Below are 26,195 nucleotides of genomic sequence, written 5' to 3'. Positions count from 1 at the left end.
AGTCGAATCGAGAAGCCTTCCAACTAAACCTTCAGACTAAACTGACGTGACTTTAGTTAGACATTGCAAAAAAGGCTACGTCGGATCATTAGTGGACCGAATCCAGTCGACGTAGACGTCTTATTCAGGGCTAACATAAATAAGATGCGCTGCCTAGTGAAATATTAGATGCAAACGAACAGACGGAAAAATGTCGTACGGCATTTACATATAAATATGGCGAGAGCCTCTGAAACAGATGTCGGTGTAGGAAATAAATTGTCTCGGCGGTTTGTTTAAGACTGTAAGTGCGTGAATGGAATCTATATCACGATTGTGATTTATTTATTAATAAACGCTTTATAGTTTAAAAATAAAATAATAAATATATTGTTCTTAAAACATGTTTAAATTATTATGTAAATGTAATTAATTTTGTAATACTTTCGAGTTCATCACAGATATATTTCAAAATGTATTACGATCCTCTAACAATTATCAGTGTATATATTATATATATAGTATATTATCACTTAGAATATTAGTTGATCTTCATATAGGATATAAAATTTCGTTTATAAACTATTATAAAATGTATATGTTTGACGACAATGAGTAAATACTGAACGCCTTACCGGTTCTTCTCGGTATAATTATTGCGACCCGGCGATACATTGATGATTCCAAAGTAACTATATTAGCTTACTAGAAATAAACAATATATCGATTTCGAATCCAAAATGACGATGAGAATCAAGCAATAATTTAACAATTACACATAAAAACATATTCACTTAAATATATATAAATAATTAAATCAATTTAATATGCGAATTATGGTCGTAAAGATTTACGATTCGATAGTTGGAAACACCGTACAGATTAACGAATGTTACGACAATATTACTCCACAGACCAATTACTATGTATACGTACAATATTGTTTAATTGGCGAGGCAAATATTCATATTTAATTGGTCGGATCTAAATCAAACGTATTCAATTAAAGTTACGAATGGAGATGCATTAATCATTGTAGCTAATTTAATATTAAGGCCTAGTTTTAGTGTTACACCTACTGTAACTTCTGGTTACAGATTTCGTAATTCAAATTGAAAAGACATTTTAATCGATTAATATTTATTGACCAATTCGACGCTTTCGATGCCTTTGATGTTTTTATTTATTATCGAAGTAAACCTAAATATTATAAATCGATATATATATATAGTTAGTACTTTGATTCGGTTCGTATTTTGTAAGTAAACAAAGTAAGTTGGTAGTTTGGTAGGGCTTTGTGCAAGATCAGATATTCTACAGTCAAATATCAGCAGGTACTCAGTATTGTTGTGTTTCGGGTAGAAGGGTAACCCAATATAACTACAGGCACAAGGGTCATAACATCTTTGTTCCCTAGATTGGTGGCGCATTGGCCATGTAAGGAATGTTTTATATTTCTTACAGCGCCATTACCATCGGGTGGCCCACTTGCTTATCCCCCTTTTTATATAAAAAAAATGATTGGAGTTTTTTTAATAAGATTATTATTTTATTTATTCCACTTATAATTAGTCAGGTCCGACTTTATCGAAAATACGTCAGTGGTAAGACCTGCTAAATTTTTTATTAGTTGCAGTATTAAGACTTTAGATTTTTGCTTTTGGCACGCTATAGAGAAATTGTAAGTGTCTTTATAATGCGAGGGTACGTTGACATGAATTCTACACGGTGAAGTTGCTCGCTAAGCTGCCAATTGAGTTTCAAGTCGCTCGAAATAGACAACTTTACACCTTGTGTTATTTCACAATTTTTTTCAGTACACATTTAAATTGTGAATGTTCAAATTTGTAAGTGAGTCAGTATGGAACTGAAAAAAAAAAACATTTATCGTAATAATTGGAATTTTATTATTGATAAGTAATCATTATTTTTATTTTATTGTATTTTATGAACTTCATGCAAGTTTTTAAATCCAATCTGTATTGGATATTTAGTACACCGAAGAAGTAGAACTTCTAACCAAAGTCAAAATATACTTTATTCAAGTAGGCTTTTACAAGCACTTTTGAATCGTCATTTAACAAACTATTTTAAGTAAAGTAACCACCTGTTCGGAATATAGATTCTACCGAGAAGAACCGGCAAGAAACTCAGTAGCGACTCTTTTTAACATCTAAAAATACAGTCATGTTAGTTAAATACAATTATATATGTATGTTATGTCTCCTGCCTGGAAGTCAACAAGCATTAACTCCACGCTTTTTTATCATCTATATAATGGTGTATCGAATAATATGCCTTCTTTACCGATGTATTTTTTACAAATGATTCGAATTTATGAAACGACAAAGTTAAAAATGTCTGCGGAATTTTATACTCGTACCTTCTTTATATTTTATCTTAACAACGGGAACCTCTATATATTTTTTACATTACATTACATTAGCAGCCTGTAAATTTCCCACTGTTGGGCTAAGGCCTCCTCTCCCTTTGAGGAGAAGACTTGGAGCATATTCCACCACGCTGCTCCAATGCGGGTTGGCGGAATACACATGTGGCAGAATTTCGTTGAAATTAGACACATGCAGGTTTCCTCACGATGTTTTCCTTCACCGCCGAGCACGAGATGAATTATAAACACAATTTAAGCACATGAAAATTCAGTGGTGCCTGTCTGGGTTTGAACTCGAAATCATCGGTTAAGATGCACGCGTTCTAACCACTGGGCCATCTCGGCTTATATATTTATAGTATACTATTAAATAACAATTTAATATACAGAACCATTTATTATAATCAGTTATATAATAACTACAGCAATAAAACACAAGGAATAATTAACACCAGCTGTTCCATTAAATTTATTTCTTAAGTAATGTATTCAATTCGTGCTAACTTAATAATGGAAATTTGAATGCTTAAATAAATGTTGCCAATAATAATTAAATAAATTTTGATGCTGCAGAAGTTGCCGCCTTAGCTAATGACTAATTAAAAAAAGATTGTGTTGACAAAAAAAAAATCGAATTGTGTTTAAAATTCTTTTTTTTTTATAGTACAGACGGATCCACATCCAATAGTAAGTTTTGTCATGTCATTGTCATTAGTCGACTATCCATAGATATTAGCGCCATAAGAAATTTTAACTTCCTTAATTTAATTTTTCCTTCCTTACTTTATACATATATATTTGGGAACTGAAATGTTATGTCCCTTGTGCCTGTAGTTACACTGGCTCACTCACCCTTAAACCGGAACTTGATTATACGTTAGAATATATAATGAGTATACCGTCATAACCAATTACGTGAAGGGAAAACTTGAGGAACAAGAATGTGTCGGTTAAACTTCTGTGACCTGTATTCATCATTGCTGTTTAACATTCTGTATCTCAAAAACTTCTCAGGCCGGACTTTTTATATAACTCAGAGTTTCTCTTATCAAAAATATTTTAGTACAGGTTATCTAGACTCAAAGTCCTATCTCCACGGTCCAGTTACACTAATGCGATTCTATTAGATTTCTCCACCTCGAAGACCCCATTTCCCACACCCAGAGGCGATAGGCTGTAGGACGAAAGGGCGGATTAAACTAGCGTATAATTTATTCAAATGATTTATTTCAAATAAATCTATTTATCTTCAAATGCTCGTATTTAGGTTATTTATTGTAATTGAATTTAATGTCTTTACTGTATTTAATGATGGATGAATGTATGAATGAAAAGGATGAGAATGCGAAATTAAGGGCTCACCGGAATGAGAAGAAGATTTTTTTTTACATCAATATTGGCAAACGGTCAATTTAGTCATCTTATGGTAATTGATCACCATCGCCCATAGCCATTGGTATCTATTTTTAAACTTTATCCGTATCAACCTACTACGTCCTTAACGTAAAAAAAAAATCTTATGTGAAAAATGCCACTATATAATTCTTAATTTAAATCAAATATTTTTTTTGTATTTAGTTATTTTATTATGCGAAAATATTATTAAATCGGTTTTAAAAAAATTTGAACATTTGGGTTAAAATAGGTTTCTTTTAAAGAATGTACTTTACTCAAACGATCCTCTTTAAATTCCCGACTTACTACCTCGTTACTTGTCATATTAATAACAAGGAAGTCATAACAGAATTATAGATTTGAACCGGGCCGATAAATCTAGGTATTGCAGATGTATTCGAAATATCTGTTAGTATTAACTGACCTAGATGTTAACGGTAGCTGTTCCACATTTAACATGTCTTACGCCTCAAGGCAAGTACTTAGCGTACGGTCAGCAGTAAAAAATATAGAATTAAATTTTTATACATATCTAAATCTATTAAAATTTCCTTGAATGTTTATATCTAATAGTATTAAGATATATCTTTAAAGGTAGAGACTAACTATAGTGGTTATTTTTCATAACTTTAATTATACTGATTTACACATCAACTTGATATTAAGTAACGCTGGCGTTTGCTCACATTCTCTGATAGATACTGGCACAGCAAAAAATAATGCACCCCCTACCCCAAGCTTGAGACGCCCTCGGAACATGCATAAAACGTACTAATATTTTGTAGTACTCACCCAGACTGACATTTAAAAAGCTCGTAAATATAACATATCGAAACCAAAGAGTCTACGTCTCAACTAATATTGCTATCTTAAAAACTGTACACAATTCAATCATAATGATTATATACTGTATTTAAATACAGTTATAACGTTATTTACCGGCCTGTTTTAAGTGTTGCGAAATGTTAGTCTGATTTATTAGCCGTAAACCTGTTCGCCAGTTTTCACCGGGTCATTAATCTGAGTTTAATTTCGCCCATCGTAGTCGACTATTTGATTTCACATCTGGAATACCTACGCAAAATTATTGCGGTCTCTGTTAGACTGCAAAAGTGTTTGTGCTGAGCTTGGGGTTTAATTTAGTGTATGTATTCGAGTTGAATATTTATTGAAGCTTCATTTTAATTTTGGTCTTCATTTGCCGCCTACAATTATGATATGAAACTAAATATTCGTTATCATGATATTAAGCGTTGATTCTTGCTACGAAAAGCACCTGTTTCTTCAACAAGTATATTCTTTAGTAGTATGCTCGCTCAAAGTGATAACGTATTACTAGTCAGAACAACCAGTATATATTTTAAAAAGAAAATATATTTAAATAAGGAATCGTTATTTCAAATAAAAAAAAAATCAATATTTCTTGCTGACTGTACATAAAGGTGTATCTACTTAGCGCTGTTATTGGCTAACATAATTTATATATGCATCATTTAAATTGTTTAACAATACACAATAGAATAATTTTGCTTCTGTTACACAAGAAATGTTATTATTACTGACGAAATATTTTGCGGAGATCAAAAAGTGCTCTTGATTTATCTTAAACTGATCAAGTGTGTCTGTAAAGTCTGAACTTTAATAATGATATTAAATAACGTAATGAAAATTGTGAAGAATTTCTTATCCAATACTAATAATACTGAGTATGGGTGATATTATTATTTAAGTAGAAATAATGTTTTTTTTTCGTGTGCGTCAATCACGTGAAAACTACTGAACGTATTTGTATGAAACTGAAAAATTGACGCGGAATCTTTCGTAGCTGGTTATAGGCTAATTTTACGAATAACGTCAAATCTTCCATCGTTTTTTATCTAATGCCCAGTCGGTAACAGCTAGTGTACAATAGTTTCGTCACTAAAACTAAAACCAATGCGGTCTAACCAGTCGACTGTGATGATTTTCTTTAATGAGATCAGCTCCACTGTTGGGCTCCACTTAGCACCTAACATAGGGAGTGTTAGCAGCAGGTAGGCTGCTTGCCGCAATAGTCAATTTTGACTCTGTATACATTGCGCTGATCCAAAATGTCATAAGGCCAAGCGAACGATAAATATGGTAAAGTAACTAAACATACAGCTATTGACGTTGTACAGTTAAATGCAGTAAAATATGACTTATGTTCGGTAAAGTTTATTAACCGAATAAAGGGTTTGGCAAACAATATACCGTTTCCACGACGACAGTCTCAATGTAAAGCACACAACAGTTTTTCGCGCTCGCGGTGGCCATCTTTCATCTGGCGACGTAATACATCATTGTATGCGGACGTCGCGGTACGAATTTTAGATGCGGCAATATATTTGAATAACAAGAGAAACTAGGATTGGATTCGTCGATAAACGACCGTTTGATGCAATTTTATTTAATACCGTTTACTTATGGTAACATAACTAGATCGTGTCTTTTCGATATTTTGTGTTTCCGGAATCCCGACTTAAGTGTCCCAAGCAGAGGCAGTTGAATATGTAACTTCTATTATATGATAATACATATCTTGAAATCTTTTGTTGTATGTTTTATAGAAGAATGCCAATTAGGATTTTAAGCCTCTAAGCGATGAACCGGTGACATCTATCGAATACATTAATATTATAGACCTAATTTAATATGTTTTGTGTGACATATTTTTGAATTATTTATAAAAAATAATATATATCATAGAACAATAACAACAACGAACGGCAGAGTATATAATAATACAAACAATATTATTTTACAAGCCTAGTTCGTATTTTAAGTATAAATATTAAACGAAAAAATAGGACAATTACCACATCCAAAATTTCTAGCTTCGATATCGCAGCAATGCGCGCGCGCAACCCAGCTCATTCTAATTAAGCAGCCAGCAAGAGATTTATAAGATATGGAAGCATTAGCGAGATTTATACCTAGTACTGAATAATGAGATAAGGCTAATGGGCCTCGTGTATACAGATTCTGAGTGCAATATTCACGTGAATCTAGAGGTTTTAATACACCGGTATGTTCAATTTATTTTTGCCGCTTTCTCATAGAATCGATCGGTTTCGTAATGTTATTATACACGTTACTGTGAATACTTGAAATTGTAATTTTATTGCGTCAACCCGTAATTGTCTTATATTTAGAATGAACAGCGAAATAGACAAAGCAATATAGCGACTGTCGATTTCGTTTATAGAAAGGTCATGAATGTGGAAATGACATACCGAAATATGGAAATGATATATCTATTTGATTTGTCACGTGATCAATTGAGGTATTGTTCGAATAATTTAGATGATGGCGAAGTACAAAATTATATCTCAGGTCCTGTAATAAATATATGTTTTTGTTACATTAGGAGTAAATTAATATTATGTTATTATTTAAAACACATACAAATCGCAAAAGACCGTTGCTAATAATAATAATTATACGTCTAGAGATTATGAAATACGGGTTCGGATAAATTACACTACAAAAAACTTTAGTGCTCAGAAATACACGAAAATAGACATTGAGACCATAAGAAAAGTTAATAACGACTTCTATTATCAATGCGTTGCAAACATTGTTTCTACTCTTCTCACCCTCACCCTGAAGGACAGAAATTGGCAGTAGAATTGTTGCAAGAACAACTGAGAAAATTTTACCTAAAAACTTATCAAATTTAGTTCGGTGTTATATCGTGGTGACCACGAAAACAGACAGACAGACTTTCGCATTCATAATATTAGTATAGATGTCTGTCCGCCATTACAATCAAACGATTGAAACGTTTAAAAGAAACGGCAGAGAAATTACCTTATCAAATAGGAAAGGAAGAGTATTCCTTTTATTTATTACTAAAATCTACAATCCGAAATCGGACGGGTAGCATAGTCAATTAATCACATGAATTATATTCAAATTTATGTATACCCACGCCACATAACTTAGACGATATTAAATTCAAATGATCGTTCGAATATAAAAAAAAATATAACGAATTCAAATTTTCTTAAAAATAGATCTAACAATATCTGTCTCGAACAGTAGGTAAGGTCTATCTAGTTTGAATGCATGGTCGATTGATATTTGGTGCAATTATTCAAATTCATGTTAACCAAAAACAAGTTCCGACCAAATATGATATAACGAACATTCGTCTATTTTTTGCTTATCGTCCGAAAACACTGATAATACGTTCGAAATTTATCAAATCACGTCACGTCATCCGAATTTATTCCGCACTAATTAAACCAAACTAGTTCTTTATCTGTTATATGGAACGAAAATTGAGCAAAACAAATATCCGTGATGTATAATTTCTCGATAGTAACGATTCTTATTTAATAACGTTCCGTATACTTTTAAATGATCTTACAAATCTCAGCTTATAATATAAAATACAAAAGAGAGTTTGTTAGGGTTACTCAACCGACTAAAGAACAAAAGGAGACATGTACCTAACCTTACCTAACTCATGTCCACTTCTTCTTCAGACGAGAACGATAGCTAGTATTAATAACGTGCGACAGTAATACTTATATTAAAAATGTCTCTTACGAATTTTGTGATGAAAGAGAGAGACAGAATGATTTTCTTTTGTGGTTATGTTGAGAGGTGCGAAAATAACGTCACGCTATTGGTTATGTCAGAAACATATCTCTTATCTTTACATTTCACATTGACGATCAACTTTGACCATTAAAGATTAATTGATTAATAAATGTCTCATTATTCTCATCAATCATTATTAATGTTTGAAAAATACCTTTAATATTAATAAAATGGAATTCGTATAATACATTAATACTTATTTATATTACACATAAAACCAACTCAAGCCGTTGACGAAGAAATGACTGCAGTTTTAAACCTCGGCAAGGACCACTGAGATTTCACGCGTGCACCGAGTCGACATTTACGTATCTGCTGTGTACGATATGTGTATCGCCCAAACATCATTGAAGTAAATAATCACACACTTCATAAAGCGTGGTATAATTATTATTTATTTTTAATGACATCACTTTAATCACCAGATCCCACGTAACAAAAGAAATTGCGTCAACTAAAAATTCGAAATTCAAAATAGCTATTCATTTTCGAAATAAATCAGTGTTAATTTCTCATGGTAATTTATAACCGGGAATCGAAGCGTGGACTTCTATCGGGGATTAAACAATAATCAGCTTCGCATTAGTGTCGTAGTTATCATTCCGGAGATTAGATTTACTCTTGACGTTGCGCAACGCCATTTTGAAACGTTCGGATACTTGTACTGATTTGTATTTAAAATTTAAATATATTGAAACTTTATTCATACCATGTTGTTGAGATATTAAAAATTTCCAAACTAAAAAAAATACTAATTTACTGATTGAAGTAAAAATCGATTATTTTATATCTCAATAAACTTTAAATGTTAAAGATATATATGTATATATAACAATTAATTCTGGTTATTTTTTAATAAAATAATATTAAAGTTAAATAATATACAAGTTTCGATGCCAAAGCGATGGCAATCGATGAAAAACCTCTAGTCAAACTGGTTATGAAAATACAGTCCAGCGTGGGCAGCGATTTATCGACTTACAGAATAAGTTGGAAATTATTACTATAAGCGATTATTGTTTTTTATTTTGATTTTTCTGTGCAGTTGATTGTTAGACCTTTATACGAACTACGGTTTTAAACGTTACTCGACGATTAATCTTCAGAAGTGATCGCCTTACTTCTTAACGTACCGAAACCGCCTTAATTAAAATGTATAAAATTTCTTATGCCAGAATCAATCGTGGAAGTAGAACTATTTCCATCGTTGGTTTTGTTAAGCGCGTTTATAATGGTTGGAGTACTTCGAAAGCTATATAATGAAAATTTATTTAATGTCGTATTTAGCAATGAAGAACACGCCGCCTGTGTGACAAGTCACATGTAGGTATCCTACATGCGTGTGTCAAGAGTATGTCTGTTACATATAAGTTTCTTGATTCGCAGTAATGCATGTTATTTTGTTACTCAGGCTAACGTGCAGTTGTATGAAACTTACGGGTTGTCACTTCAAGACCTAGTTACTCGTACTCGTAAAGGATTTTTTTTACGTGACAATATAACTCAAGCTATATGCTAGGCTATAGACTATATGAAATATAGATCATATATGTGTATATTTATATACATATATAATATGTGATCTATATCTGAAAATGATGATTTTGTTTTACAGAATACCAAATTAAATATACAATTATTTATAAAACTGGTGTAATAAATCTTCAGATATTAAATTCAATGATTAATAATAGCAATCAAATTGATTTAGCAATGATATTAATAATAATAATTATTGTTAATGTTGAATATATTTTTATTAAAGGTACTCGTCAAATGTTTTGTTTTAACTAAACTAAAGAGTAACATACAAATTCTTGATTCTTCTTCATTCAAATCTTAATTCATAGCAAAAGCCACATGCATTTACTACTAGATACGTAATAAATCACAATCGACTTCTTGAATATATGTATATATAATATATATAAAATATTATATAATAGGTTGCGTTCTTCTTAATTACCACGAATTTATAATTAGTGTGGTTCATCGAACTAAGCATAAATTAATATATACGATAAAGTATTCTAGATCCTATTTATAAAATTTATTCACGAAAATAATTCACTGTTTTTTTTTTTTTTATTAAAAATATATCGTCAACTGAAATTGTGACTATTTTTTTTTTTTAAATAATAATTGCAGCACTGGCAATATTTAATTTGGTGACTATTATTAATGTCAGATTGTCGTTTAGAAGAATTTCACGTTTCAAACGGTTTGCTAACTTTGATAAATTTTAGACTCGAAAATGAAAAATAATATATGAGTATTATGGTGTTTAATCTATGAATTCGTTTTATAAATTATAACTAACTATAAAGCATAAAAGTTATTACAAATGTAAGCTATATAAAATCAATAACAACTACGATTTTGAAACAATATTTGTTTGGATTAATATTCCGTTTTAAACTGACTACAGTATAATCTCGTTAGTATAATCCAAATATCGAACAAACGAGGTGACAACCCTATGCCTACGTCATATATTATGCGTATCAATGCCTGTAGCGTGATGGTATCGTTTTGAGCGATCAACGTCACTTTAATTTCCTTCTTACACGTCAACGCCTTAAGTATAAAGGAACACGATCCGCGTAGGTTGAATCGACTCTGTTTACATATATTTACGTCTTCGGAACTCAAAAACGGTAATTAATCACTCGTAAATAAAGAATAATGATTTCGAAACGTTTTCGTTCGATAAGGGAAAGTTTAAGTCGGACTTTGCAAACATTTACGTGAGTTATTTGGTTAGCTCGAGTCTCGCGTTACTAATGACTGGCTGAATTTATATTAATGATTTCACTGATTCAATTTTTTATTTCATACTAGTTCGCAGATTTTACCGTAACTTATTAATCTGATTATTAATTTTATGTAGATCTAAAATAAAGCCTAAGTTACTCTTTATTACATCAGCTATCTGCCAGTGAAAGTGCCGTCAGAATCGGTCCAGCCGTTCCAGAGATTAGCCGGAACAAACAGACAGAGAGACAAAAATTGTAAAAAATGTTATTTTGGTATATATACCGTGTATACATATTTAGTAAAAAGCGGCTATAATAATATTACAAACAGACACTCCAACTTTATTAAATGTAGTAAGATCGGTAGGCAGACTCGTAAATGAGTCGTCACAACAGTCCATAGACAATGGCACTATAAGAAATATCAACAATCCGTTACACCGTCAATGCGCTGCCGACGTTGGGAACTAAGATATTATACCCCTTGTGCCGATAAGGCTTTTATGCACAATTACGGATTTGGTAATCAAACATTTCCAAGTGATTAACACTTACGAACTGTGAGTTGTCGTTGGGTGGATAAATCTCTTCTGTCAGAACCATTCTCTTAAAGTACATTAGGTTTCATTTCAACACAAGAAGTATGACGTCGACAGTGGCTGTGACAAAATGGATGTTACTTAAACGTTCATCAATGGTCGTTTTAACGAAATTGTGCCATAGGTCAGTTCCAATCAAAGCTCAAGGAGATTATACATCAACCAAGACCGCACGGGTATCGCGTATCCCTTCCGCAAATGAGTACGCAGAGCAGTTCAAATGTATATTCATTTTATTAATAAAATAATTCGTTTTTATTTTTTTAAATAATAGTCTGTTATTATTTATTTTTTAGTCGATTAAAATAAGAGACACCTTAGTCCATCGTATATTCTAGATACTGATTTATAAGAAAGGAAATCATCGATCGATTAAAAATTTCCAAAGATATCGATTAATTTAATCACAAAAAAATCAGCCGAATTCAGAACTTCTTATATGCAGTCGGATATTAATTGGTTGAAATAAATCACTCATTACTTAATTAATATAAACATGTACTTTGCGTCACGTGTCACTTTTTATTGTGTAATAATTAATTGTTTAAAACCAAGTTGAGTAATACGTATCGAAATTAATTTTGTATTTAAGTTTTTGTTGTATACAAACCTAATTACTACTTATAAAATTCAAAGCAAAAAAAACCTGTGGCATTAAAAGTAATAAATGTGAAAAAAATAATAATATGTATTTTATTTTTCTGACCGTACATTTCACACTTCAAGACGTGCGCATGCGTCGCGATTTGTGTGGGTACGTTCCCGTATACATTACACGCTACAAGATAAATTAATCTCCACAAAAGACACGGTATAGGTAATTTTTGTTTTATTGGATGATATATTGCAGATTCTGTACCGCGACTTTGTTTTAAAAAGGTTTTATATGCACATTTTATTATTTATTTATACTTTATTGCAGAGGTAAGCGAAGGCAAAGTGAGATAAAACAAAACATAATTGCATAAATTTATTCATGTTTAACTATAACAATAAATGACATCTATATGCACATCCCAATGAATTATCCAAATGGAATGGTGGAAAAATTTAACTACAGAGTTTCTTGCCGATTCTTCTCAGTAGAATCTACATTCCGAACCGGTGGTAGGTTAACTTAATATAATTCTGTAAAATGACGATTCAAAAGTGCTTTTTTAATGGAATTTCATGTGTTTTTTTACACAATGTTCGTTTTCTGTACTTCTACAGTAACCGTGTCAGACTTTCAAGATCATCCATTTAACCTACTTAGTAGACTTTTTGGGTTCAGCGTATGCAAAAACCGGTTAAGTACGAATCAGAAGCGCGTCGTGATGGTTCTGTACTATTCCGTCTATTTCATTCATTTATTGCAATTTCAAGTACGATTTAATTTAGATTGTATTAAAATAAACCGTTTTTTTTTAGTTTTGGGCTTAGTATTTTAGCCTCGCGGGGGATATTAATATATTTTCTTTAACATCTTTTCAAATAGATATTTCAACTTCACACAATTATAATTGTCTTCAAATTTCTCAAAACACTTATCAGGTCTCGTGATAAACTTTTTTTTCTGTTTAGTAATTGTCTTCCCAAAATTGAAAATTGTTTATTTATGTAACGCGTTGGAAATTACGTAATAAAACTAATTGGATTGTCTATGACTTCCAACGTTTTTTTTTTGCTGAATTGATCAGAACAGACGTAGAAAAGACAGACGCGATTTTTTTTTATATCCAATGTACGGAACCCTAAGACAAGTAGAAGTATACAACAAGATACAAAAAACGGTTTATTTAAACGATATATGATCGAATAGCAAACGTATCGATCCACTGATTAAACCAAATAGAACAAATCGTTCGAGACAATGAAATTTAATATTGAAGGCAAAAGGGAGGCGAGCAAAGATCAGTGAACACGTCTATTATTAAAAAGAAGCAAATTTTTATACACGTACCGGGCTTAGTGTGTTGGGACTTTTTTGCGGTTCATAAAGCTGATGACACACTGTTTATCGACAGTTGATATATATATATAGGTATTCGATGACATATTGTAAATCTGACAGACGATTAAAAATAAATCATGATGATAAAATAATCTTGATACTTGAAATTTTTATATATTATATTTATTTAATCAAATTGAATTGATTGTTTCGTTGGTCTATTGGTTAATTATAAGGCCGCAGATCCTGAGGTCCTGGATTCAAAACTCAGGTCGGGCCGATAAAAAGTGATTGGGTTTTCTAACGAAAGATTATCAGTAACAGCCCGAAGTGTTTCGGAAAGCACGTAAAGCCATTGTTCCAGTAGCTGAACTTTTTCCTTTCAGGTTGGATTTGCCGTCCCATCGAATTATGAGAGTGAGAGAATACTGAGTGCACCTGTGTTTACGCGCAAGCTTCTGCTCTATGATATGTCCTGCATAGTCTCATTTGAGATCGGCCCTTGGAAATGTATCAGGATGACATAATCAACATTCACTCCAAATTATTTAAATTTGTTCTTATTTGTCGTAATTTATATAAATGTAGCACGTTCGTTACTCTTTGATCCTTGATCGTATATAGTTGAATGTTTTTATTAAAGGTTTTGCATTTTCTTGTATACTGTGACGTAATCAAAAATCCTACGAACATTCTAGTCGCAATCTCGCAACCCGTTAACGAACTGCATAACGAAGTGATTTGTTACTTTTTGACAATTAAATTGCACTTGATAGTGTTATTATATTATATAATCGTATATAGCTGTTCTTGTAAATCACACCTGATTGGCGAAAATATAAAAAGTAACCACGCACACGACATGTCAAGCTAGGCAGGACGCCTTGACGACTCTGTCATTGTGGAACAGTTTTTGCTAAGAGCTCATTTAATACAAACGATATGTCGTATATAATAAATTTATTTTAAATGTAATCAACGCGTGGATGAGTCATTGTTATATTTATATATTTATTAGTCGTTTTCAAGCTGAACAAATATGAATACACTTTCAAATGTATACTTATGTTATAAAGAGGAAAATGTATATTAATCTAATGATCCAATACTAATTTTTTAATACTTGGTTGAAAAAAAATTCATTATTCCGAGTGCTATATGGTATAAATTATTTTTTTATATAAAATTTTCTTTATTCGATTTTTTTTTATTCATTAATTGCATCAGTACGAAGTCGTTGCTTTTAAACTAGCGACGCTCCCCGGCTTCGTACGGGTGCAGTGTTTATACTAAATATATAATGTTTAAATATTAAAATCTATTAAAAAAACCGCATCAAATTCCGTTGCTTAGTTTTAAATATTTAAGCATACATAGGGACAGACAGCGAAAAGCGACTTTGTTTCATAGTAGGTAGTGATTATAAGCATAGGAAAATAAAACTACTTGGTTCCCCCCCTAAGGTCCTTTTTAGTGTCTATATTCTAAACCCTTGTAACATTATAAATTATGAATCCCGTTAAAACATTATTCGAAAGTCCTTTTCAAAGCAAAATTCAAATTAAGTTTAATTTTGGTTCTACTTAAATGTCCTTCAGAGCAAAACTAATTCGAATTTCAAATATTTAAACTTGAAATAAAATCGTAACGGATTGTATACAGTATGAAATTGTTGTACATACTTATATTATTGAAAACAGGATTCGTACATTTTGAAAATGATGAAACTGTTGATTTACATGAATTAACACGGCTCCGTGACAATCGTTCAAATGGTCTCACGATATTGATGCAAGACACACGTTTAAATTGAGTTGCAAATCGTCCGACATGTCGTAATCTCTAAAAGGCTTATACGTAATGATAGTTCTTCAATTTAAGTGATTCGTTATATTTTTTCTTTACATACCTATACCAGTATAGGCTAGATTGAAAAGGTGAAACCTGTTGAACATTTCTTCATCATTCTGCCTACAATGCAGAGTTTTTATTAAATTAAATGAGATTAATGAACGCCTATGTCTTTATCCGATCCTATTAACGGTGATTTTGTATTCGGTCACATATGTGATGTCATTATTATTTCCTTGCAAGTGAATTATCTCTTTTATTTTTAAAAATAGAACGAACTTCAAGTGTGAAATTCATTAAATGTATATATATATATATATATATATATATATATTCTTTTTTAATTTGATGCATATTCTTAAACTCTTCTGCAGTTTAATTGATAAATAACGAAAAATAATTAAATAATATTCCCTATTTGTAAAAGAATCGTGTTATTAAATACACTTAAAATATGTATAAAATATTTTTTATCTCTGAAAATATTTCTACTTATTTTTAAGTCAACATAAAAATAAGCAGAAATATTTTCTCCACCTAAATAATATAAATAATAATAAAGCCTAAGCAATTATCGCTTTTCACAAAATCGTTAAACTTAAGTGAATATTTTAGCATCGTAATACGCAACATATTTGAGACAAATTTCCGAGACGATAGCAAAGGAATGAGTATCAAAATTTCGCTTCCATTAATTGCAATATACAAACGTCTTTGCTATAATCGTCTCTATTCCTAAGACACTTAGAATCACTTTCGCTCAGCTCAATATTGAATCAGCTACAACTAATGGCACTACAAATCCTTCTGAATCGGCCCCTGGTATTGTCCTTCTTGATTTTGTTTCAACCGTGCTATCTTTTTCCTTTTAACGTGGACAATTTTTAAATGGTTTATATTTGATTTCATTATTGTATGCCAATCAGGTTGAATTACAATGTCCTTTACGAAGGACCGAACTGGGTTTTGTACTTTTATTATTTTTGTTACAAATCATTTATTTTATACCTTTTTGTTGCTTAAACAGGGCAGATGTAGGCTTCATTTAGATGAGACGTTCGTGTAACTCGAATTTGACGTACACATGTACACGCGAGTATGTGTAGCAATTGTTTTTATAAATTATACATTCTGAAGCACCATTGCGTTGTCCGCTGCAAGCTGATCGTCTGTGATAGTTTTATTTGCTATAAATGGAATAGAGGTATTGTTTAAAAGTAAATAACTTGAGGAGGTTATTTTTAATCCCAATAAGGGTTCAGACACACTTGTTATTTATAATTGAATCGTTATTATATATAAACTTGCAAAATTACATTCTTATTGAGTTAGATTTTTTTTATATTTGTGCGTTATTAATAATGTTGCGTAAGGTTATTTGTAATTTATTTCAGGCGATGCATTGAAGACTGATTATCCGTGACACAGATCAATGAATTAGCCTAATTAGTTTAGACAGTATCTGATCTTTAATTGCTTAATGCTACATGCTACCTATAAATGTTGCTTATGCAGTTATTAAATTTTTAATAAAATTCTTAATTCTTAAAAATTAAGCCGAGATGGCCTAGTGGTTAGAACGCGTGCATCTTAACCGATGATTTCGGGTTCAAGCCTATGCAGGCACTGAATTTTCATGTGCTTAATTTGTGTTTATAATTCATCTCGTGCTCGGCGGTGAAGGAAAACATCGTGAGGAAACCTACATGTGTCTAGTTTCAACGAAATTCTGCCCCATGTGTATTCCACCAACCCGCATTGGAGCAGCGTGGTGGAATATGCTCCAAACCTTCTCCTCCAAGGGAGAGCAGGCCTTAGCTCAGCAGTGGGAAATTTACAGACTGCTAATGTAATGTTAATGTAAATGCAGTTATTGGTGAGATAATGTTGTGTCTTCTTTTGGATGTAAAATCAATAATGACAGAAAGTAAAAGAAATCAGAGTTTACTTATTTGTTGGTAGGGTGTACAAGCTTGGCTGGGTAGGTACCAACTACCTATACATTATATATTCTACCTCCAGGCAGCAATACTAAGGATTGTTGTGTTTCGGCTTAAAGGGTGTGAGCAAGTGTAACTACAGTCACGATTTATTAGCTCCCAAGGTTGGTGACGATTCGGTGATGTATGGAATAGTTAATATTTCTGACAATGCTAATGTCTATGGGTGGTGGTGACCACTTACCATCAGTATTATACGTTATGTTTTATACCGTCTTAGATCAATCACATCATGTTTGGAAATGTGTTTTGTCAAATTATCTATTTATTTTAATTTATTTAATATTGCAGCGGTGTCACCTTCTTTTGTTTCGGCTATGAAGGATAAAACACCTATATTACATTTATTTATGTTGGGCGTCGACTCATTATGTAATTTGATTTGCGATAAAGTACAGATTTACTTGTCAGTTCTCAGTGTAAGCTATATTCCGAATCGTAAGTAATTTAATTTTATCTTGTAAAATGGATTGGAAAGACTGGTTCATTACTACATCGAGTTTTATGAACAGGCAATTGTGTGACGTCATAGTTTTGTGACCGTCTTTGTGACAGCCATGATGCGCGCTCACAGATTAAATAGACGAGATATTATAATGTAATGGATATTTTAATATATGCTAAGAAATATGTTTTAAAATCTGAAGTTCGTGCGAAAGAGATAGGATGTTTTTATTCTTTTTTTAAATAGGTTATTATAAGTAATTTAGAATCATAATTCTAAAAGATTTATTCAATGTTACCCTATTTAGAATAACGTTCCTTTTCAGTCCAGTTAGATTTTAATTTTGTATTAAAGACGAAGAGACAAATCATTCAACATTGCCATTTGAAAATAAGACATTTTGGAACGGAAGAATCGTATTCAAAACAAGAATCGACAGTCAATAACTCACGTATAATCTAGCGAAATGCTGCCTTGTTTTAAATTTAACGCACAGCACGCAAAACATCAAAGTGTTGTCAGCCGTTAAAATATTAGCCGTCCATTAAACTCCCTAATTGAGACGTGCGAAACAAAAGTAGTAACACTTTTATAAATACATATATATGTTTTAAAACATACCGTGTAAACGCGGGCGTGCAATAAATCTCATTGTGGTCATTCTTATCTTCCACACCGAGGTAGTCGATAATAGCCGCTGTCAACTTGCTCGAAAATTTAAATATAAACAACTTAAGTAGTTTAGTATCAATTTAAAAGGCGACCGCATTTTTATCTCGTACCGTCATATTTTGAGAGCTGATAATATATGTTGTCTTTTTGTCCTGCAATGTGTGAGACGTTTTTAAGAGATAGGATATTATTTACGTTACTGCTTTTTCTATTCCTGTCTACTGTGTTTTTTTTATATGACGTAGTTAGTCTGATGTCAAATGTGTAAGGTCACAAACGCCCGTAGACATTGGCGGTGTGAGAAATATTAAATTATCTATATGTCGCTATTTACCTTAAGAACTAAGATGTTTTGTATCTCAAAATCAAAATAAAAATATACTTTCAACTAGGCTTTTCAACAACAGAGCCGAGATGGCTCAGTGGTTAGAACGCGTGCATCTTAACCGATGATTTCGGGTTCAAACCCAGGCAGGCACCACTGAATTTTCATGTGCTTAATTTGTGTTTATAATTCAACTCGTGCTCGGCGGTGAAGGAAAACATCGTGAGGTAACCTGCATTTGTCTAATTTCAACGAAATTCTGCCACATGTGTATTCCGCCAACCCGCATTGGAGCAGCGTGGTGGAATATGCTCCAGACTTTCTCCTCAAAGGGAGAGGAGGCCTTTAGCCCAGCAGTTGGAAAATTTACAGGCTGCTAATAATGCTAATTTCAACAACAAACTATATGTGTAGCTACCATTGGTTCGGAATGCAGATTGCAAGCAAGAAACACAGTAGTTAATCTTTTTAAAAATTTGACTACATGTATATAATTCATCCCGCCTGGAAGTCAACAAGTATTAGCTCCACGCTTTTATATCATCTATATAATCTTGTATTGAATAATATTTCTTCATCAATGTATTCTTTTTTACAAATGATTTGAATTTATGAATCGGCAAAGTTAAAAAAATCTGCGGAATCTTATCTTGTTCGTGTAGTTACACTCGCTCACTCAAACCGAAACACAACAATACTAAGTATGGCCGTTTGGCGGTAGAATATTTGATAAGTGAATAGTACTTAATCAGACGGGTCGTTTTCTATTTTGGTACTTGAGTCTGGGATTCTGTGACATAATTTATCTCTAAGAGGTTCTAATGGTTGTATTAATATAATTGTATAATTTGAGCAATTATTTCTTACAGCACTAATGACGATAGGCAGTGGTGACCATTTACCATCAGGTGTTCCATTTGCCCGATTACCCATTATATACTATGTGACATAAATAAACATTTTGAAATTTCACAATCGTGTTCTGCGCTGAGATCTTTTGATCTGAGAGAGTTCGTTCTTACAGAATAGGTTTCTTACAGAAAAGTGCGATGTCAATTATTTTTGTAATTTCATTAAAAATGAGATGTCAATTATAATGAAAAGTATCCATGGCCGATGTCAAATTCTTACCACAGATAATTATAAATAATATAAATGGATAACCTTATTAAAATTATTTTAACAAAGATACAAATGGCGTGCCATTTAATTTAAAAAGGAAGTGCTCAATGTATCATTGTATGTAATAAGATGAGGTCTGTATGAAGGGTCTAGGATACGATAATTGAGTTCGCATTAAAAAACATAAAATAACTCATACCAATGAAGACAAGAGGAAAACGTGTTAAATGACTAATATTACCAATGACCTGAAAATATATCTGATTTGACTCTTATTCGCTAGTTATAAAAGACTTATTTCGCTTGACAAAATGCTGCTTTTCCAAGACCATCCATTTATCTTCTCCCTACACTCAGACGCAATTAATCAGGAGGCGTTGTCACATGCATACCACCGCACTGGTTTTACGAAGCTGACAAATTTATAAATGAAATTATATCCTTTATTTCCACACGATACGAGCGAAAATCCCATGAAACTTTTTGACGCATATAAATTACTAAGTCGCCCACGGTGTACAGTGCGATAAAGAGAAAAAGATGATTTCAGGCTAATTATCGACAATGTAGCGAGATTATCTTTTTTTTTTACCACTTAACACCTCAAACGTCAAATTGTTTTATTTGCGATGCAATCGAAATACATTTAAAAGTCTGGATATTGTTATTAAAAAACCCGTAAACGCCGAAAGCGTTCTCGTTTCCACGAACCATTCGGAGTCTTGCCTAAATGTCTCGTACCATTCACGATTACGTATTGAGTTTTCTTCCGAAAAGCATTACATTTAGTTTTTTGGTCTCAATTTAGTGTAAATTGCTCAACACTCAATTAAAAATGCGTACGTATTTTATGTGTCGTCAATATGTGATATAAAAATTCTACATATTTTTACCTCCTGACACGCTATTTGTGTTAAATTAATTTGTCAACTGCCGATTTCAGTTAGATGTTATCATCTTAAAAATATTAAGCTTATTTTATTTAATACAAGTATTACTTCCGAGTTATTTCTAAACTCCAGTTTCTGAATCTGATTAAACTTTAATGCATTCTGAATGTTCTTTGGTCAATGGAAATCGATAACGTCATATACGACCAATAAGCGTCCAGATTGAAGTTGAATTTGTTAATAGTTTCAGAAACTGAAGGTAAGACTAAGAAAGTTGAAGTCATCTTTAATAATAGTTCACTAATAAATACTAATTCGATTTTCGAAGCAGTTTCTTATTTTAAAAAATGACAAGGAAAAATGTTGCCAGTTGACAAAAGTATTTTTCAGCAATTTGGCAGCATTGACAGGGTTACTTTATAACCAGACTAATGCACCAACCAAGCTCCCCGTAACATCTGCTTTTAACTTTAATCCCATGATTGCAATAAATACAGGAAGATAAAACGATTTCAGAGTTAAAACTACGTCAAAAAATTGCCACCTCAATAAAAATAAAGTACCTTAATACCAACAATATCCAGTTACAAATATTATAAATGATTAAAATATGATATTTATCAAAGGATGAAACATTAAAGTTCTCTCAAGGGGCATTATAGACCCCACAGAGGGACTGTCAATTTTCCAGAATTAAATATCTTTTATTAATTACGATACTTATCTTAAAGACGGGGCTTAGACAATTATTTGTGTATTCGCAAAGGAAAACCGAATATGATAGCCCGTACGTAACGACTGTCCCCATTGCTCGTTACGAAAGAGTACAGGATTTTGCATCTTAAAATTATTAAGCATAGAAAATAAAATACCGTCGAACTATAATGATGATATGCACACTGTAAAGTTAATATAATGATAGAATTATTATCATAATTCATTTATCGAACCGTGTGTTATAGCAAGTTACTGTTACAACGATTATATTTCTAATTTGAAATAGAATTACAGTCGTGAATATTAATGAAACATGTATTTAAGTAATAAATTAATGACAACAGCCTTCATGTAGTCAAGGACTTTCATTTTTAAACGGGTTTGATATCGATAAAAAGGTTTACTGTTTCAAAAAGCTATACTTATACGTTATATGTATGTTACTGTACATGTTGGATAATATCAAATGGAAATTATCAACTTTTAATACAGTAAAGTTTTTTTTTTTTTTTTCAAACAACAGGCTTGGACTTAGTTTCTTTAGGCCTATGTTTTTTATATAATTCTGATATACATTATGTTAAAATATATATGTATATATAATATTGTCAGTTTAGGTTAATATTTTATAACACGGGACTAATATATACGTATACGATTTATACGATTATTATAACATTTATTTTTATTTACAGATGTCGGCAATCGATCCGGACTGCGGTGTGAACGCCATCGTCAATTATACACTGGGCGACGGCCTCTCCCAGGCGTTCAGAGTGAGACCGGACACAGGAGAACTCTGTGTATCTGGTGCTTTGGATCACGAAACGAACAGTGACTTCGAGTTTCCCGTCATAGCAACCGATCGAGGTAATAATCATCTTTAATAATCACAAGTAGGTAATTAATTTTATGAGGTCACCGAGCGGATACTCCGGGAATATTAAGCAGAGTATTAATCATACAAATTTATTAATTGGCTTTTAATGAAACTTCATATTGTGATCAATATTAGTTTCCCAGAGAAACAAAACAATATTCCGGAGAGTCATAAGTCAGTATTTACTTCATAAAGTCTATACGCTAAGCCAATAAGACGAGATCATCCAATGAATTCAAATATTGAAACGCTATAGAAAAATTAAAACGTATTCGAACACCACATATTATGGATAATTTAAAACGAGCATACCCTTGCCTTTGAATAAATCGCATTACTCATAGTATTAAAGAACAATGAATGGCTATTGTAGATTTTTTGTGTCCTCCCATTCATTATCAATTGGAAGCAATAAGTTTACAGTGACAGAGGATATAGCTATGCATATACGGGCTGAAATAAGGCACCGGCGAATTGGCGAGGGTATAAATTCCACAAGTGTCGGCGCTTGTCCCACCTCTGATTTATGGAGCGAGAAAGTAAAACTATTACTTTAAGTTTTTATCCGAGCGGCGACTTTGCGAGCCTCGGACGAGAATTTCGGTAGTAATTTCGTATTTCGATAGTGAAACTGACGATTTCTCTCAGTTTATTAACTTTTTGTCGGACGAAATTAAGATGTTTTCACGCGTTGGATATTTTGTTTGTCATGTAAAAGTAAAGCGTTTCGTTTACTTAAGTCGATCCTTTTTTTTCGTATACGTATGTTTAATTTAATTAAATGATGATATATGTTTTGTTGTCCAAATTTTTTTTCAAGCTGAAAATTTTTCTGCTGATGTATCTGTTTATCGAGGATTTTCATGAACAATAAATAACCTCGGCTATATAGGACGACTTTCCTACTCATGAATAAAATTAATTATTATCACATAGATAGATAGGTAGAAAAAATTCTACGAATATTTTCAGGTTACTATATATAGGTTTATACAGCTTAAATATTATTCAGAATTTTGCTCATCAAAGCCGTTAATCAGCAAAACATTATATTCCCATCCCGTTCAAATACAATGTAAGACAATGTTTTGTTCGAAGTTATTTGCGCCACAATTTAAAAAAAAAGCAACCACATAGTACAGCGGACATCATTTTATTATCGCAAACATGTAACGAAAACGCGTTGACATCAGCATAAATCAAGCGCCTGTCAATTAAACATAGTATTACAACAATACACAGACAATCAAGAGACCAATTATTTATTTATTCGCAGGGGGCCTGTCGACGACCGCAATGGTGAAGATTCAACTTCTCGATATAAACGACAACGTTCCGGCCTTCACTGTGAAAGATTACGACGTTTCTCTGAAGGAGGGTAGGATATCAAGCAACGAACCGATAGTAGCCGTGTCCGCTAGCGACGCTGATTCAGGGAGATTCGGAACTATAACGTACAGGATCGTGAATGGGAATGATAATGACGTGTTCCGTATAGATAGGAGCACCGGAGAAATATTCGTTACGAAGCCAGCTCTGATACAAGCTAATGGAAAGTTTGATTTGGATGTATCAGCGACTGATGGCGGTGGTCTGGCCGCGCCGCAAGGGGCTACGGTTCATGTGAACGTGATGCCTGCTGGGGTTGGTTCAGCATTGTTCGATAAACCAAGATATAATTTTCGTGTGCGAGAAGACGTGAGGAGCGGAACCATTGTTGGGAATCTGAAAGCAACGACTGGTGGTGAGTTGTTTATTTATATTACATAAACATTAAACTATATTAATTGTTAATTATATAATTAATTCGAATCAATAAATTATATTTGGTAAGCAATCGAATATCTTAGATTTCAAAGTACACAATGCACTGTTAATGATGAAACAAGATATTGTGATGAGCGTTGAAATAAGATACAATTATTTCGTTGGAGATTTAGACACACAATGCATTTCGATAACATTCCTTGGATAGAAAGCACCATAAGCAAACACGACAGACGTTTGGGATTACATACAAAGAAAAACACTTAGAGGCTGAGTAAATATTAATGTTAGAATACTGGGGACTACTGGGGAATCGAGTTACCGTATAGCTTCATTTTGCTTTAACAAATTTATTGAATTCGTGACACTTTTAGCTCCATTTAAGGGAAAAGCTGTGGCGAAAAGATTAACGCTCCTAAGAGAACTACAATGAAGTTTAACGTTATACGGAATAGGTAAATAACTCAATAGATGAGTCATTGAAATAATCACTGATTCTAGAATTAGTTGAAATTTATAAAGTGAAATGTATCAACAGGGAGAAATTAACATAAATTAGTTACGAATTGTGAGGGCTCAATTTTGCAGTCGAAATTCTTTAATTCCAAATTTAAACTAAGTATCTTGTTAATAAATTAATTTTACATGGCGTGGGCGTTTGTAGGTATCATTTGTTCCAAAAAATAATAAAAAAAAACACGAACAATTATTTTGCTTACATTTTTTATAAGAATTATGTAAAACTATTATTCTGTTTATTTAACTATTGCGTTATTTACCTTTGAAACCTTATTTATAATTTAAATCGATATTTTTTGACAAGAATTTTTAATGAATGCTGCCCAAAAATTAACAAAAAACAATTAGCTAATTTTATTATTGTACCATAATTAGAACATCAATCAATCTGCCACATATATCCCTTACCATATCCTCTTCATTGCACCATACCTCTAAAGAACAGATATCCAAACACAAAATACATAATCGGCCATTGTATGAAAGTAAGATCACGATCACGTGATGAGCAGCCGTCGTTATCCTGGCTTCTACCACTTTTATATGTCTCTTTATACTTTCTAATACCGGAATAACTTTGTATTGTAATCATTGACACTGGAAATACCTATAAATATATTGAAATTACGATATTTGTATGCTTGAAGCGATATCTCGCATTTAATTTCGATTTAGTGTCGATTTTATCTTATGACGAGGAATATTTTGTGTCGAGTAAAGAATTTCATTGCATCGCAAGTTATTTGGTCATGCGAGCGGTCGGTGGAGCCACCGATCGTTATGTATTTAGTACTCCCTGTTAAACTTTGGGATCCAAAATAATAAGTTACGGTATATGATCAATTATTTAGCCAAACGTTTATCTATAATCATAATGAAATTACGGAATCGTGTGATGAAACCAGAAAAGCCTGAAGCGTTTATACTTTATGTTAAGATAAACGAACTTGAACTTGTTCGTACGTGTATATTGCATGATATCAATTAAAACTAGAAACTGAAAAATAAAAATGAATGTCCTAAGTAGAACGCTTTACCAGACAATTCTACAAAAGAAACAATTGCTTTCATAAATGAAACGAAATAAGGAGCAGACGAGTTCTGTTTGGCATAATAATAAGATGTGCGCAGGCGCAGCCAGTACGAGTCGCTAGCGCGTCCAACAATGTTTCTGTTTTGTAACGTAATTGCCGAGGAGTATCTGTAATTTGATTGCAATTAATTCAAGGTATTACTGTTAATATGCATGGAATCCTAACGATCGGGTCCGATGTAACTCGAACGAATAAAAAATGAATGCAATAAATTTAATGGGCGTCACCAT

General features: G+C 32.3%; 1 protein-coding gene across 1 annotated transcript in view; it reads left to right on the top strand.

Annotated features, from left to right (window-relative positions):
* Positions 1 to 26,195, top strand: part of LOC125066612 (protein dachsous) — a 264,894-nt gene that overhangs the window by 216,142 nt on the left and 22,557 nt on the right. Inside the window, exons 2-3 of the mRNA XM_047674744.1 lie at positions 22,401 to 22,575; positions 23,862 to 24,329. Of these exons, the coding sequence (XP_047530700.1) occupies positions 22,401 to 22,575; positions 23,862 to 24,329 (643 nt within the window). The remainder of the gene's footprint in view (positions 1 to 22,400; positions 22,576 to 23,861; positions 24,330 to 26,195) is intronic.

This window comes from Vanessa atalanta, chromosome 9 (genome assembly GCF_905147765.1).
Source record: "Vanessa atalanta chromosome 9, ilVanAtal1.2, whole genome shotgun sequence".
In the NCBI taxonomy this organism is placed as follows: Eukaryota; Metazoa; Arthropoda; class Insecta; order Lepidoptera; family Nymphalidae; genus Vanessa; species Vanessa atalanta.
The sequence above is the reverse complement of the archived record's forward strand: the minus strand, read 5'-3'. Positions and strand labels throughout refer to the sequence as shown.